This window comes from Centruroides sculpturatus, unplaced genomic scaffold (assembly GCF_000671375.1).
Source record: "Centruroides sculpturatus isolate CEXI.00-Female unplaced genomic scaffold, Cexi_2.0 scaffold242, whole genome shotgun sequence".
NCBI classification, from domain to species: Eukaryota; Metazoa; Arthropoda; class Arachnida; order Scorpiones; family Buthidae; genus Centruroides; species Centruroides sculpturatus.
The window spans coordinates 425,719-440,215 of NW_019384574.1; the positions used below are offsets into that span (position 1 = coordinate 425,719).

The 14,497-nt window shown below is 31.1% G+C and overlaps 1 protein-coding gene across 1 annotated transcript in view; it reads right to left on the bottom strand.

The window, feature by feature from the left end:
- Window positions 1-489: 489 nt before the first annotated feature.
- The window catches only part of LOC111624286 (hemocytin-like), a 33,586-nt gene continuing 19,578 nt past the window's right edge, over window positions 490-14,497 (bottom strand). Inside the window, exons 37-73 of the mRNA XM_023367097.1 lie at window positions 14,176-14,288; window positions 13,618-13,822; window positions 13,416-13,550; window positions 13,123-13,355; window positions 12,911-13,019; window positions 12,566-12,747; window positions 12,230-12,373; window positions 12,007-12,154; window positions 11,569-11,646; window positions 11,260-11,481; window positions 10,587-10,687; window positions 10,123-10,273; window positions 9,329-9,492; window positions 8,805-8,900; window positions 8,567-8,729; window positions 7,733-7,789; window positions 7,516-7,638; window positions 7,082-7,338; window positions 6,797-7,008; window positions 6,488-6,684; window positions 6,180-6,359; window positions 5,877-6,112; window positions 5,606-5,807; window positions 5,160-5,510; window positions 4,577-4,747; window positions 4,463-4,488; window positions 3,988-4,150; window positions 3,833-3,904; window positions 3,600-3,691; window positions 3,403-3,516; window positions 3,197-3,283; window positions 2,757-2,870; window positions 2,029-2,121; window positions 1,832-1,954; window positions 1,717-1,762; window positions 1,495-1,647; window positions 490-783 (exon numbers count right to left, since the gene is read on the bottom strand). Coding sequence (XP_023222865.1) covers window positions 593-783; window positions 1,495-1,647; window positions 1,717-1,762; window positions 1,832-1,954; window positions 2,029-2,121; window positions 2,757-2,870; window positions 3,197-3,283; window positions 3,403-3,516; window positions 3,600-3,691; window positions 3,833-3,904; window positions 3,988-4,150; window positions 4,463-4,488; window positions 4,577-4,747; window positions 5,160-5,510; window positions 5,606-5,807; window positions 5,877-6,112; window positions 6,180-6,359; window positions 6,488-6,684; window positions 6,797-7,008; window positions 7,082-7,338; window positions 7,516-7,638; window positions 7,733-7,789; window positions 8,567-8,729; window positions 8,805-8,900; window positions 9,329-9,492; window positions 10,123-10,273; window positions 10,587-10,687; window positions 11,260-11,481; window positions 11,569-11,646; window positions 12,007-12,154; window positions 12,230-12,373; window positions 12,566-12,747; window positions 12,911-13,019; window positions 13,123-13,355; window positions 13,416-13,550; window positions 13,618-13,822; window positions 14,176-14,288 — 5,504 coding nt within the window. The 3' untranslated portion in view covers window positions 490-592. The remainder of the gene's footprint in view (window positions 784-1,494; window positions 1,648-1,716; window positions 1,763-1,831; window positions 1,955-2,028; window positions 2,122-2,756; window positions 2,871-3,196; window positions 3,284-3,402; window positions 3,517-3,599; window positions 3,692-3,832; window positions 3,905-3,987; window positions 4,151-4,462; window positions 4,489-4,576; window positions 4,748-5,159; window positions 5,511-5,605; window positions 5,808-5,876; window positions 6,113-6,179; window positions 6,360-6,487; window positions 6,685-6,796; window positions 7,009-7,081; window positions 7,339-7,515; window positions 7,639-7,732; window positions 7,790-8,566; window positions 8,730-8,804; window positions 8,901-9,328; window positions 9,493-10,122; window positions 10,274-10,586; window positions 10,688-11,259; window positions 11,482-11,568; window positions 11,647-12,006; window positions 12,155-12,229; window positions 12,374-12,565; window positions 12,748-12,910; window positions 13,020-13,122; window positions 13,356-13,415; window positions 13,551-13,617; window positions 13,823-14,175; window positions 14,289-14,497) is intronic.

A 14,497-nucleotide genomic window follows, 5' to 3' on the forward strand; every position in this document is an offset into this window, starting at 1 on the left:
TCGTTTTATTATTTTAGTTTCGTTTTATCAAAGGAAGGATATTCATTTTTATCTAAATTTTTCCATCAACACTCGAATTAAAACGCCGTGTAAACCTGCCGTGAAGTGATTCTAAAAAGTAGGTCAAAAATCTGGTTTCTAATTTCTGTTTCTATATTCTCAAGAGAAAGTTATCTGAAGTCAGCACTGTACATGGTGTCCACAAATTCAATTTATCCATGTTATAATGTGCCAGTATGTCTAGATCATTACTAAAATCATGTTTGAAATACCAGGACTTCCCAGCAATTTAATTCCGACGATAATATTTAATCCTCTAGAATTCTCTACAGTTCTCTAAAGCTAGAATTCAAGTATTTCTTTAACAAGACAGCTTTGAGTATTGGTTTTTCGATTTTCTCTTCCAGAATGATTTGTGAATCGATTTTTATAACGAAGTAAATAAATCGACATTTAAAGTTAATAAGCAATTAACTCGAAATTCATATATTGGACGAAATAAAGACATTTATTTAACAACAAAAAACACAATTTTTAAGTAATAAAACCAAGAAAGTTGAGGGCGATGAGTAAAAAAAAGCGTTAACTCGAATTATTTCGAAGGTGTTCTTTCCAGAATTTCTTCCTCGTGAATCAACCCTTTGCATTTTGTGCACTCGCACGACACAGGTTTACGATATTGTTTGGTGAGAAATGAACCATCCCTGCATTCAAATTCTATTGACATTGGTACAGTTTCTTTTGCCACGCAGCATCTACACATTCCGTCAAAGTGATCCGTATCTGAAAAATACCAATTGTATATGTTAAATAATGTAATATATGATCATGTATTAACAATATTACGTAAAAATATGTAATATTCTTCTTTGAATATTATTGTTCAAAGTACAATATGTAATGTAATATATAATGTAAGCATTTCGTCATAAACAATTCGGTAAATTTTGTTATTTACCAAGAGAAAAACTTTTATTGTAGACCTAATTATTAAGTCCACACCAAAACATGTTGTGTGTTTAAGGATAGCAGAAAAACACGTAGTGTTCAGTGATCATTTCCGCAATAGAAGTACAATGAGCGCTGTTGTTTCTAATGGTTTAACTTGTAAATAAAATTTTTCATAGCGATGGATAGGGGAGATGGATCAATTCGGTTTTCCCCGCTCTTTTGACATAACCACTTTCAGTTTTTTCTTGGGGAGTTTTGTGAAGGGTTTAGTTTATAAAACACGTGTTATCGAGATCAAAGCACTAAAAGGTCGCATTTATCCCTCTAGTCATGTCACCTGGAAGAAGTTTCGATATTGTGAGAATAATGCGTAATGCACCACGATAAGAAATCTTTTGGAATTTCCATCTATTTTTCTAAAATAAATAAGTTTCGATATTGTGTCAGTACTTGTTTGAGTGTCCTGTATATTTCAGGTAAGATTTAAGATGAGAATATTAATTAATTTTCCAAATAGAAGACAAAATAAAACTCTAAACTTACCATAATCATATCGAATTTCTGATAAGCATTTACCCGAACACACCGTTACATTATGAAGCGGATAAGTATTGTAACAGTAGTTTCCCTTTTTGTCATTAAAGTAAAACATTCGACTCGTATCTTCTGGAGGAATCACTCGAGGGTTGCATTCAACTAAAAGAAGAGAATCGTAATTTAAAAAACTGTATTATCCAATGATTTAACATTAAGAGTTGTACTCACGACGACATATTTGACAGCATCCAGTTTCGTCCAGAATGATTTGATCCTAATGAATAAAGAAGAAATTTGCATAAATGTTTCACAATTATAATACATCGAGATTCAAAGCATTTACCTTTGGACAATTCTCGATGTTGGACTTACACACGGTGGTGTAAACTATTTGAATTACACCGTTTATTTCGGCACATTCGGCATCGTAGCATTTTTTAATTTCAGAAGTCCAGCGCTGACCAACCTACAATAAATTTCAGAATTAAGCAGATTCTACGTATTAAGTGAACAGGAAAAAAAACACTTATCGTATCTTACGTCGTATATTTTTCCATTTTCTTCGCATGCAACTTGATTGCAATGTCCACAGCAATTTTCAGAATCGGGTGATGGTTCCACATAACGGAAATTCTGAAAAAAATTCGTTGAAAGCCTTACAAATACAATTTGTTAATTATTACTTTTATTCGAATGTCTCGAATTATTTAATTAACTACGAAATTTATTCTTTAAGTAATTATTCTGTTGAGTACACAGTAGGATTCTTAACACAGTGCCCTGTGCAACATTTTATTTTTTGGGTCCGATAATGTTTTTTGGTGGTAGAATATTAATCATAAAACAATCGTTTATGTTAATTAGCGTGAAGCTTATTTACGTGTATATATATTTATATTGGAGCTGGCAATTCTTTTGTCACCTGCGTTGTTACATCACTAAGTCAAGTATATTATAGTGTAAACTTATTAAATACGATCGATTGAATATATATCATTATTCTAAAATTTTAATATTTTAATGTGCATAATTAAATGTGTGTTGAGATACGTTCGGTTGCATAGCAGCAGAATACATTGGTAGCAATGGTAATAAGATGCATTATGATTACACGATCACTCAGTTATTTTGTTGGAAGTATTCTGAATCGAAAATGTTAAAGTATGTTTTAATTCGATGCTATTTAACAAATATAAATCACCATTATAAATTAATAGTTATATTACTTTTGATATATATTTAAATATTTAAGAGAAATGTGTACTTACAGGAGCGCACGTTTTATCACATTCATACTCTTGCCTTATTTTCTGAAGTCCATTATCGCCATTGACACATTTGTACTTGACACATTTTTCGCCCATTGACCATTCTTCTCCTTCCTGTAAATATAGTAGAGAACATTTCAACATCAATTTTGAAACTGAATATTATTATTACAGAGTGGTAATATTTTTAAAACAATACATATAACTGGAGATGTGAACAGATTCGACCTTTTATACAGACTAGTTTTATGCGACATTAATTTCCTAACAGTTTACAGACAAAGTAAACAACCTAAATGCTGTAAAATGTGCCATTTTTGTTACTCACAAATCCAAGAGACGTGGAAGATATAAACGTAATTAAAGTAAACAATGACAATCTTTCGTATTATTTACTTGTCAACCTTTTATTTGATAATACAGTATAAACTATTGCTTACTTTATACTGTTTGTCTCCTATACAAAACAGCTTTGTATATTCTGGACAGCATTCCCCTTCTTTTATTATTGCTTCGTAAGAATAATCCTAGAATAATTAGAAGATTGAACTACCTCTAAACAACAAAATTTAAGTCACAGAATCGTGAAATCTTCAAATACTAATTAATATTTGTATACTGTGTAATAATTTAATAAAAATTTTACGTTTGACTCTACAGGTGTAGGACATTTTTCGGTTTGACAATATGTTGTAACAAGACCTTCATCGTCTTTACAAGTACAGTTCTTGCACAGACCGTCGATCCACTTTTGTCCAATCTAAAGAAAAGAAATTCAGTTATACATTGTCAATAGCTCTGTGAGAAATAAATGAAATTCCAATAATTATTATATGAGAGTACCAAATAAGTGACAACGTTTTCTTCTCTGACTGCAACTTGAATGCCATTTTCTATTTGATATTCATGTTTATACATACATTTTTCTTTCGGCTCTGTAAAATTACAGTAAATATTTCTTATTGAATTTTGTTAATGACCAAAATATATTTTCTAATTTACATATTTTAACAACTGTGGTAATTGAATTGTATAGGGGGAAATTATAAAACAATTAGGAAAACTTTTGTACTTACTGCATATACATTTTTCAATTATTAATTCTTCATCTGGATTACACTTTTTATCACAAGTTCTAGCCACATCCTCTAGGGAAATAAAACAATTATTTAACTTACACATAGTAAATTTAAAAATAAATTGAAACAATATAGATGAATTTTCTACTTACCGCAGGTGTATAGAACACAGCATTCTGTTTTCGTATCAATTTTCAACGTTTGTTGCGAAGTACATTCCGGTGGTTCTGGACAACTTTTAGGTAAACAATTAACTGTCAGATCTTGCAAACATTCGCAGACCGTGCATTGATCTTTCTCCCATCGATCTCCAACCTGAAACGAATTCGTATAATATTAAACAAGCTGCCCAATTGATGTACAGGATGGTCCTCAATCGGTTAACCATTGTAAAGACTTAAATGCACCGTTCAAATATTTGGCAAACATTGAAAACATTATTCGAAATTATATCCTTCTTGTTCTGTACACTTACCACAACGCTGATACTTAAAAATTGGTGATAGCATGGTTAACTGACTTTCAGGCCACCCTGTACTTTTCCTCTTTATAATATTTGAATAAATGGAAAAAAATAAATAATATTGAATAAGATAAAGTATAAAATAGAAAGGATTTATTACTTACTCTATGTCCTTCAGAGTCACATATTTCTGAGGGGGAAAAAATGTATAAAATAATAAACACGAGATTTGACTTATAAGTTAAATTTTATGTGTGGAAAAATTTGAAGTTTCTTACTACAATAAATCGGATCGACGCAACTTCCGTCTTTTAAAACTTTGCCTTCCGGACAGGCGCACTGGTATTCTGGTGGTACTTCACAGAATTGTTCGACTCCTTTGTAATTATCACAAGAATACTGACAATGACTAGTGCATTGGAAAATCATATTTTCTTGACACGAATCAACTGAAATTATAAAATAATTTCAAATTTCAGTTACAATTACAGTAAACGTTACTTATTTTGTAGTAGAATTTAGATTGGAAGATGAATCGAATCTTCATCGTGTAATAGAGAACAAAGAAAATAATAAACAAGCATACGTGGTCCTTATATTTGGAAAAATTACTGTAGAAAAGAGCAAATAAAATGTTTTACATTATTTTTCATATAGACAAACTCAAATTTAACCATTCTTCGATACAAATATTCATCCACAAGAACACAGGTTAAGTAATTGTTATCGAAAATCCAGAGTTGTTAATAGATAAATTGTTGTAAATTTGATATTAAGAAGGAAATGCAATACAAAATTCATAAAAGAAACATCTCAATCTTCTATGGTTTTTAATAAAGTGATTATAAACATTATACTTACGGCAGCCACTTTGTGCTAACCATTCATCCAGAATAATTCCTTTCTCGCAGCATTTCTGTGCATACTGAAGTTTTGAATGACAGACAGAAGAACTCTGATTTCGGCTGTAACCCACGTCGTTTTCACACGATTTGACATAGGGATCAGGATTTACGAACAAATCGCAATTATTTTCCGTAAAAATGCAGATTTCTGGGTTTGGATTTGGTGGTTCTAATATTTTTTCTTTACAGAGTTCTCTGCTTTCTTTGTCATTTTTAACAAACCAACTAGATGCGAACTCATTTACATCTTTCTCGATGTACCCGTCTTTATGATAAAAGTCATCACTTTGTACAAAATTGCATATACCTAGGTGAAAGTAAACATTAAAATCATTCTTTATATAAGCTCTAAAACAGCCATTGTATCCTTCAATGTAGCAATTTAAATAAAATCATAATTACCACACAATCCTTCAGTAGCATTATAATATAATTTAGAAGGCAATTCTACAACAAATCCATAATTCGATTCAAAATAGCGAACAATTAAATTAATGTCAGCAATATAAACTAGGGCACTCTTTCCCGGATTGACTGTTATGTTAATTCCATTCGCATAAAATGGATATTCCTCGTACGCTAATGGCTGATCGTTGAATCTTATCTACAGGAATACATATTCATCAAATTATTTATGAAATAAATTACTTTTATTTTATGTGAAATTACTTACGGCTTCTCCTCTGTAAATCCTAATAACATTGTTTTTATAATTTACAATTAATCCAGCTGTGCAGGCTGTTCCTGGTTCTTCTGGGCACTCCGTATTAATACCTAATACTTCGAATTCGTAGAAGTATCCGACGAGGTCGTTGCTTCGAGCGAGAACATATGTACACATTCCCTGAAAAGCGTATTCTCGTTCGTCAAAAGTGATGTAATTAGGATCGCCGTGACCCGAACAAATACCTAAAACATAAATATATTCAATTATCCATATATAATTTACTTAAATGTAGTAATTTAAGGTACTTACAGTCGTGGCATTTTTCAGCTTTTATGCAAATGTCTCCGTGTCTAAGAAGACCAGGAGGGCAGAAACAACCTGACACGCATTCTTTTGAACAAATAAGATTTTTTTGTTGGAAATTATCGCACGTTAGTTCGCAAGATGGTCCACACTCCCTCCATTCCAATCCGGGTGGGCACTCTGGTACTAGAATACAATACATTTCTTCTATTTAAAATCCGTTTGTTTATAATTCACTAGCTTCAACACTGGTTATTTATGTAAATAAGTATATAATTTTATTCTTTAATTGATTAATTTTCAATTATATTTACCGCAATTATAATTTACTCTCCATTCTTCCATTACGTAACCGGTTTTCTGTTCGCACGTATGGACAAAATCCTCTAATGCTTGACAGAGACATTTTGATGGTTCGCCCGATTGAACACATTCGCAGGCAACACCCAGACAAAATTCAATCTGCCTATTTATATCGATGATACGATTGCAGTTATCAAATATGGGATCTCTGAAAAATACAGATTTTTTTAATTGTTATTGTACTTACACTCAACTTAAAAGAAAGTTGTAATTCTCCAGTAATTTAATTGTTTTATCTATTAATTTAAATAAAATCTTACTTTAAGGAATTACATATTTCATCCGCTTTGATTCTGATTTCAGGAGGACAAGTAGATTCGTAGCATACTTCTTGAGGTCCTACGCTCCAGCTATCTCCAAAAGTCTTCACAGTATCTGCTATAGTTCCATCCACTTTCTCAAAATCGTCATCTTTAATGCCATTATACAAACCACATAATCCATTTACACTGTGCATCAGACACTTAGAAACCTAAAATTAATTATAAATTTAGAAGAATATTTCATTTTACAACACTCGAGATTTTACTTGTTTAAATATTTACCTTAATTTTTGCATTATTATATTTATTCCAAATGATTTCGAATCCGTGTTCTAAAGAGATTAATTTTATTGTTTCTCCCATTTGCATCAATTGAAATTTCTTAAAACGTCTCGATAATAACCAAAGTTTGTCACTAGGAATTGTCGTTCCTCTGAATTGTATATTCAATCCGGGTCCAAATATAATATCAAAACCATCAACTTTAATTTCCAGGTACCTTCTACAGAAATTGGTTTTATCCGAACAATCTTTAGCAACTGTTAAACAATTAAAAGTTATTTATATTTATATTAAAATCCTCAACATCCCTCAACCATTTTCCAAACAGTCCCTACAAGTACTCATATCTGTATATGAGTGCTTGTAGGTATTTCAGATTGATGATGATTCTATTAAGCGAACGTTATATCGAAGTTTATAATTTCAACACTTACTTTTCACTACATATTTTTGATTTTCTTTATCTCTGAAAAGAATATGATTACATATGTCGTACACGAAATCGTTTCCGTCGAATGTCAAAAACTGGACTGTCGATGTTTCACACACTGCCTCATCTGTAAACAAAATGAAATTGTGTACAATTTCTGAATAAATCATCTATAAATTATATATTTTAATAATAAAGAATAATGTAATTTCTCCACTCACATTCACCAATTCTTGGTACACACGGTTCTGGACTTGGAATAATAGTTATTTCAGGCACTATCAGGAAAAATTCATTTTAAAATCATTTCTATAATTAAACGCTTGATGATAAAAAAGTCATTATTTCTAAGAGAAACAGACTTTTTAATTATTCTAAATCTCTGTTTAATACTACTAAAGTATTAATACGAATATTTCATTGTTGAAGTTAAAATACATCATATTTTTGGGAATGTTATTGGATAATTTTACAAAAGAAACGAAGCAGGTGAGACGTATTTCCTACCAAGCATACTAGGGAAATTAAGAAATAATTAAACAAACAGTTAAAGAGAGAATCAAGTATATATAGTCACATAAAGAGGATGAAGAGGAATAGAGGAAGTAGAATTTAAAGATATGTTAAAAGGGAGCTAAGGAGACGATGAAGTGATAACGTCAAGAGGAAATATATAATTCCTAAGCTTTCGTACAAAACAAAGACAATACGAAAAGGCACACATTCGGTTTATCTCTGTTTATCGAGGTACAGTACATATAACATCAGACGGCATAGTAAGCCATAAATGGGGAGAAAGCTTACAATTAAGCTGCATCGTATTTTATGACGTATTTTATGATTTATGACTACATAACAAGGCGAGCCTTTTTCGCATAAATATAAATTTTTGAATTGTCTTATAGAAAAAGAGAAAATGATAACATCAAAGCATTGATGGAAAGATAAAGCAAATAAACACAGTTCTGATGAAAACTAAAAACCAATTTGATGTCAGAACAGATAAAATACGAGATATGTTACTTATATATTTGTGTACGCTAATACTTGCATACCTGTAGTGGGGCAAGTGTTGTCTTCGTCATCCGGACAATCTTGTTTTCCGTCACACCAACGATCTTCATCAATGCATTCTCCGCTAGTAGGACAGAGCACAGTTCCTTTGTCGCACAATTTACACACGCATTCGCAGTTTTCTTTAATCTCTTTTTTATGACTCTTTAATTAATACATAACACAGATTTATGTAAATATATAATTATCCAATATAACATTAATTAATTAAGTACAAACCTCTGGACAAGGAGGACAATTCTTTGGATTACATTTTGAACTTCCAAAAGAGCAAATGCATTCTTGACAATCTACTGTTTCGTGAATTACATTTAACTACGATAAAATATTACATTGTAAACATTACAAATCATATAAATTCATACTGTATATTGAGCTGAAAATATCATTTCCGACATAAACAAATCAAATCGTGTACAAAAATGTTTGTGGTATAGTTAATGAGTTATAAATCCTTACGTAGGATGTCCACTTAAACACTTATCCAAGGCCAAATAGATCTTTACAACATTGGTCAGGTATCCATTTTGCTGCTATCTATAACGAGTACAACACAGAATTCTTCACGGAGATTTAAGACATTTAATGTTGCACCACTCAATGATTTCAGTGGTGCAACATATTATATATATACCTTGACAAAACCACAACGCCTTAAGCACATTTGGAAAGATCTATTTTGCCACTGGATATTTTGTATATTTTAAACAAATGGGAGATTTTAATTGACACAATCGAATTACCTCGTATTTTACTCCATCAATGTAACATGGACAATCCATAACATCGATGCAATTGTAGCCATCGCAAACTGTATTAACAGGGCAGGTAGAAGGACAATTCACTTTGAAATCTTCTGGTAATTCTGGACAGTAATCGATTCCTCGTGATAAGGGGGTGGTAACTTCTAGAAATAATTAGAAAGAAAACTCAGTAATATTCTAGAAGCAATAAGTAATAACCAGTAACTAAGAATATCTTAATGTTTATAAAAATAACAAAAGCATCAAAATTCCAATGAACTTATTACAATATTCAATATAATACCAGAATGATTCATCAAACTAAACACTTATTATGTGCAATATTTCCTTATAAAATGAAAACATGAGCATGAAATACGAACGGTACGATTCTTTATTTCATGACGAAGCAGTCGACGTTTTTTCGTTACATGTTATTCAGATGTGAACTGAACTATTGAACAAAGTGTTCAGTTCTCTAGTGTTCCGTCTTATATTTTACAAAAATACACACAGAACACGGGATTAGCATAGTCACTGTTACTATCATGTTTCGTTTGTAACAGTGGCTGTCCATGTAGTTTTAAAGCCACATTTGATCCCCTTTCTCTCTGTTGTCTACAATGGTATACTTTTAGCAAACTTCCTCCCCTCTATGTAAACTAGTTCATGGATTAAAGAAATGGATAAAAAGTTCTGCGTGTACTTTATACGAAATTGATATATGACAAAGCAAATTTAAAATATTATCATTTTCTTTTCGAGAGGGGGGATGATTAATAAAAATTAATTACCGAATGTAACAGGACATCCAATGACTTCTAGTCTCATGGCAGAAGATGAACCATGATAACTTGTGGGTTTGATTCGAAGATATTGAGCTTCTATCAGTGTTGTAAACCAATTTGTGACTTGAGTGCTTCGATCCGAATTTCCTTTAAACACCTTAAAAATAATTAAAATTAATTATTAATGAATCATTGCATACAGGCTTTAAAAATACTTTATATAACGCGTTATATAACACACTATAATATACAGGAATATAAAATGAACAATTACTTTAATCTGTAATAATGTAAATTTGTTTTATTTACATTTAAAGCTACTTTTCTGACTGAATATCACATACACGAATCATCGTGTTACCTCTGTAACAGTACGAACGTTTTTTCACTTGGTACAAATTCATATTGCGAAATCATTTAATACATTGTTATAGCAAATATAATTAATTTATAATATAACTAAAACTCACTTTTTCTTTACTCGTACGTTCTTTTATATCAGTCCAGTCTATTTTATCAACACTGTATTGAACAGTGTATTCTGTCACCCAGTTATCTTCATCTTGCTGACCTTTAATAAAAATTTGTTAGTAATTTTAAAAATTTAATTAGAATTAATTATTAAACTATTTTAATAAAATAGGTTGGAAAAAATAGAAATCCTCCAGCAAGACAGGAGGAAGATGTAACAATTCTCTGAAGAGAAGATAAAGATGTATCAATTATCCACTAAAAAGTCAGAAGGAGGAGGAGGAGGAGAAGGGCAAAGAAATAATCCTCCAGGAAGAAGACTACAAAACAATGGAACAATCTCCTGTTGAAAACTACAGAAAAAGTCTTTGAACAACAATGTTTTGATGTTGCAATTGATACACCATTTCGTATTTTTTTCTAATTGTTTTAAGATCTTTCTCTAAATACCATGACTTTGCGTGACCATTACGATTGAAAATAATTTTGCATGAAAGAATTTGATGGAAAATTTACATTTTAGAAAACTATAACGTTGATATTAGTAACAAATTTAAATGCCAAACATCAGTTTAAAACAAATAAATACGTCACATTTCAGTAATAGTCACAAACCTATCATTAAAAGGGTACGATTAATTCTAATTACGAATAATGATGTTAACTAAATACCTTGAATAATTATTCCACTTAAATTTCTTAATCCCTTGAAATCGATATCTATTACGGGATTTAAATCGTTTTCGGAGGCCACCCATCCTCCGGTGCCGTAAGCGTCACTCTGTGTTTCCAAGGCAATGCGACTGGCATCACTGAGTGGACTTCGTGAAGACGACACAGTGATGAGGCTGGTCGGTAGGGTGTGTTCCGAAAAACCCATTCTCTCCACGCACGCTGAAATGGTATTGTTAATTAACAGATTAAGAATCGAAAACAATTTCACTTAAATTTGTATTTCATAAGTTTAATTGCCATACTTACAACCGGGTGAAATAGTTTTAGAGTAACTTTTAATTCCTTCAGTTGTGTATTCAGGTTTATTCGTTACTAGAAAAGTATCTAAATTATTAAATTAGTTAAACACTACTAAACTATTTAAATCTCTAAACACGCTTAACTACATTATGTATTGACGTAACGATTAATAAATAACGAGATATAGAAGAGAATTCTATATTAGTTAATCCCTTTATACGTCTGTAATTTAATGGATCCCCCATAGATCAACCCTATTAAATTATTATTAATTCCTTTATAATAGAGAAGTCTGTACTATACATACTAATTAATCACTATGTTATTTCTTAGTATTATCTGTATGTATTACCGAATTGCTGTGAGTTCTTGTATACTCCTAGTGTATTTAAATTCTGTTGAAAATTTATCAAATAGTAATCAAAATTCACTTTATATACTTACTGGGAATAGAAAGACAACCCAAAACATCAATCCTCATGCTTATCCAATTGTTCCAAGAGACAGGAATTATTTTTAAGAATCGAGTTTCGATCATTCGAGGGAAATAATTAGTAACTGCGGTATCGCTGTCGAAATTTCCTTTGAATTTCTATAATTTAATTAATTTTAAATTAGACACATTACTTTTTACATTTGAGATTCAAGAATACAGTAAGTGGTGTACCTTTGTTTTACCATCTTCGACAATATACTGCCAAGATACTCCATCGTTACTGTAATCGACGGTGTATTCCGTTACCCAATTGCTCAGTCCATTTTCTCCTTGTGTAATAACTCCGGTTATATTTTTTAATTCCAAAAAGTCGATCTACGTATAAAAACACAAGGATATTTTTATGTATCAATGCTGTTTGAAGGGATAAGTAGCAATTCTTTGTGATCAAATACCGGAAAGTAAACAATACATATAGTATTTTCAAATACAATCGAGTAGGACTTATCCAAAAAAAGTTAAAATAAACAAAGCCCAAATTAGAAATATACATAAATTTTAATTTACCTGTACATACTGGAAACGATCAGTAAATTCCGTTGCCCAACCGCCATTTCCATTTTCTGTAGCAACAGTGTTTAATCGAATTCTATCTTTAGTAGCGGGGTATAATTCGGAAGACACTGCAATTTGTTCAATAGAAATGCTCCCGTCTTCTATTCCAAGAGAACTATTACTGCATACATAACCTAAAATGTAAGAAATTCACATAATTTCAACCTGAATTTCTTACTCTTGGCATTTATAACAATGAAGTCAGTAGTGGTGTATGTAATTTAGATGTAGTATAATGTTATATATAATTAATTAAATCATACAGAGTTAAGAATAATAGAACCAAAGAGAACTTACGACTCGCAGGTGTGGGTGTCGTTTTACCACAATTTGGGATTTCGCGACAGCTAAGTGTATTGTTGTAGCATTGGCATTTTTCACATTCGTAAGTTTCGAAGGAACCGGGCTAAAAATATATTTAGAAAAATAGTTATTAAACTCAATTTAATATACAATAAGTAACCACTGATTCCATCCCCATTTTAGTATAAATGGTATTATATACTCACGGCTATAATTTTGCCGTTTTCCAGAACACATGTACAATCTTTAATATGGACACAGGTACGAGAATCTCGCCAAAAATATGGATATTTGCATTCTATTTGAGGGCGACATCCGGCCACGCACCGGATTTCTTCAGTGCATATTTTTAATTCGCGTAAATCTTCGAGGTACGAAAGGCAAAGAAAATTGCAATCGTAAGCGCATTCGTGGTAAATTTCGTTAGGTGGGCAAGGAGCTATGAAAAAGTCACAATTTAAAATTATTATATACGTAAATTAATAAATGAAACACTTACAGGTTGATGGCGTAGTGATTTCAGTAGAAACTCTTGAAGTGAGTTCTGAAGTAATTCGTGAAAAGATTTCAGTAGAAACTGGTGAAGTGACTTCAGTAGAAACATTTGGAGTTACGGTTTCTATTCTTGGTGTTCCTAAAAATCAATTTATTATTGTGTTTGTATACAAATTCGTTGTATACAAATCGTGTACAGTACTTACTTGGAGTGCACCAATCGTAAAAACAAAAAACGCGATATTCGTAGTCGTAACAACTTTCCTTTTGGAATTTATTATAACATTTAAAACCGACTTCGGGGTCACAGACCAAATTGTTTTGACCAGTTTCTGTGTAGTCTTTCAATGATTTTGCATCGCGACATTGGATCTCTTTCAAAGCTGGTTTTTGGCACAAATCGTTTTCTTTCTATAATTAATAAATAAAAATTAATGAGTATTTTCTAAATATTACAGGAACTTTTCTTTATGACAAGTTATTTTATATATTAGTCGTTTGCACTGCGCACACATAGGTCTTTCTATCTAAATAAAGTATAATATAACATATTCCAAGCATATTTATATAATAAACAGTATAATACTGCATATCAACTATTGAATAAGTATGAAATCCATAAGTTCAAAGTAAGATCCATATCAAAAGATATATGGTGTATGTACTGTACCTTAGATAATACATATACACATGGTATAAAATTGAGAATTTATAATTAAAAATGTATATTTCTATAGAATTTATAATTATTTTACTGTACAAACCTGTGCAATTTCGATATTTTCCACATCACCATCGTCATCAATACTACTCCTTGGATTATCGAAGTTAATCCAACTGCTCCAATCACACGGATTAACTTTTATTGGAAGGTTTTCTGAAAATTAAATACACAAAGTTAATTATACTTAAATTTCTATAATTAAATAATTAAAAATAATAATGAAATGAGGGTTAACTAACTTCTAGACCACTCTCTACGATTGTTTCAACTATTAACAATGTTAGAGACCGATTATTTAATATACAAGTCGACCCCCCTATAACACTGTTGATAATTCCGTTTTATATGGATTCCATGTTGTA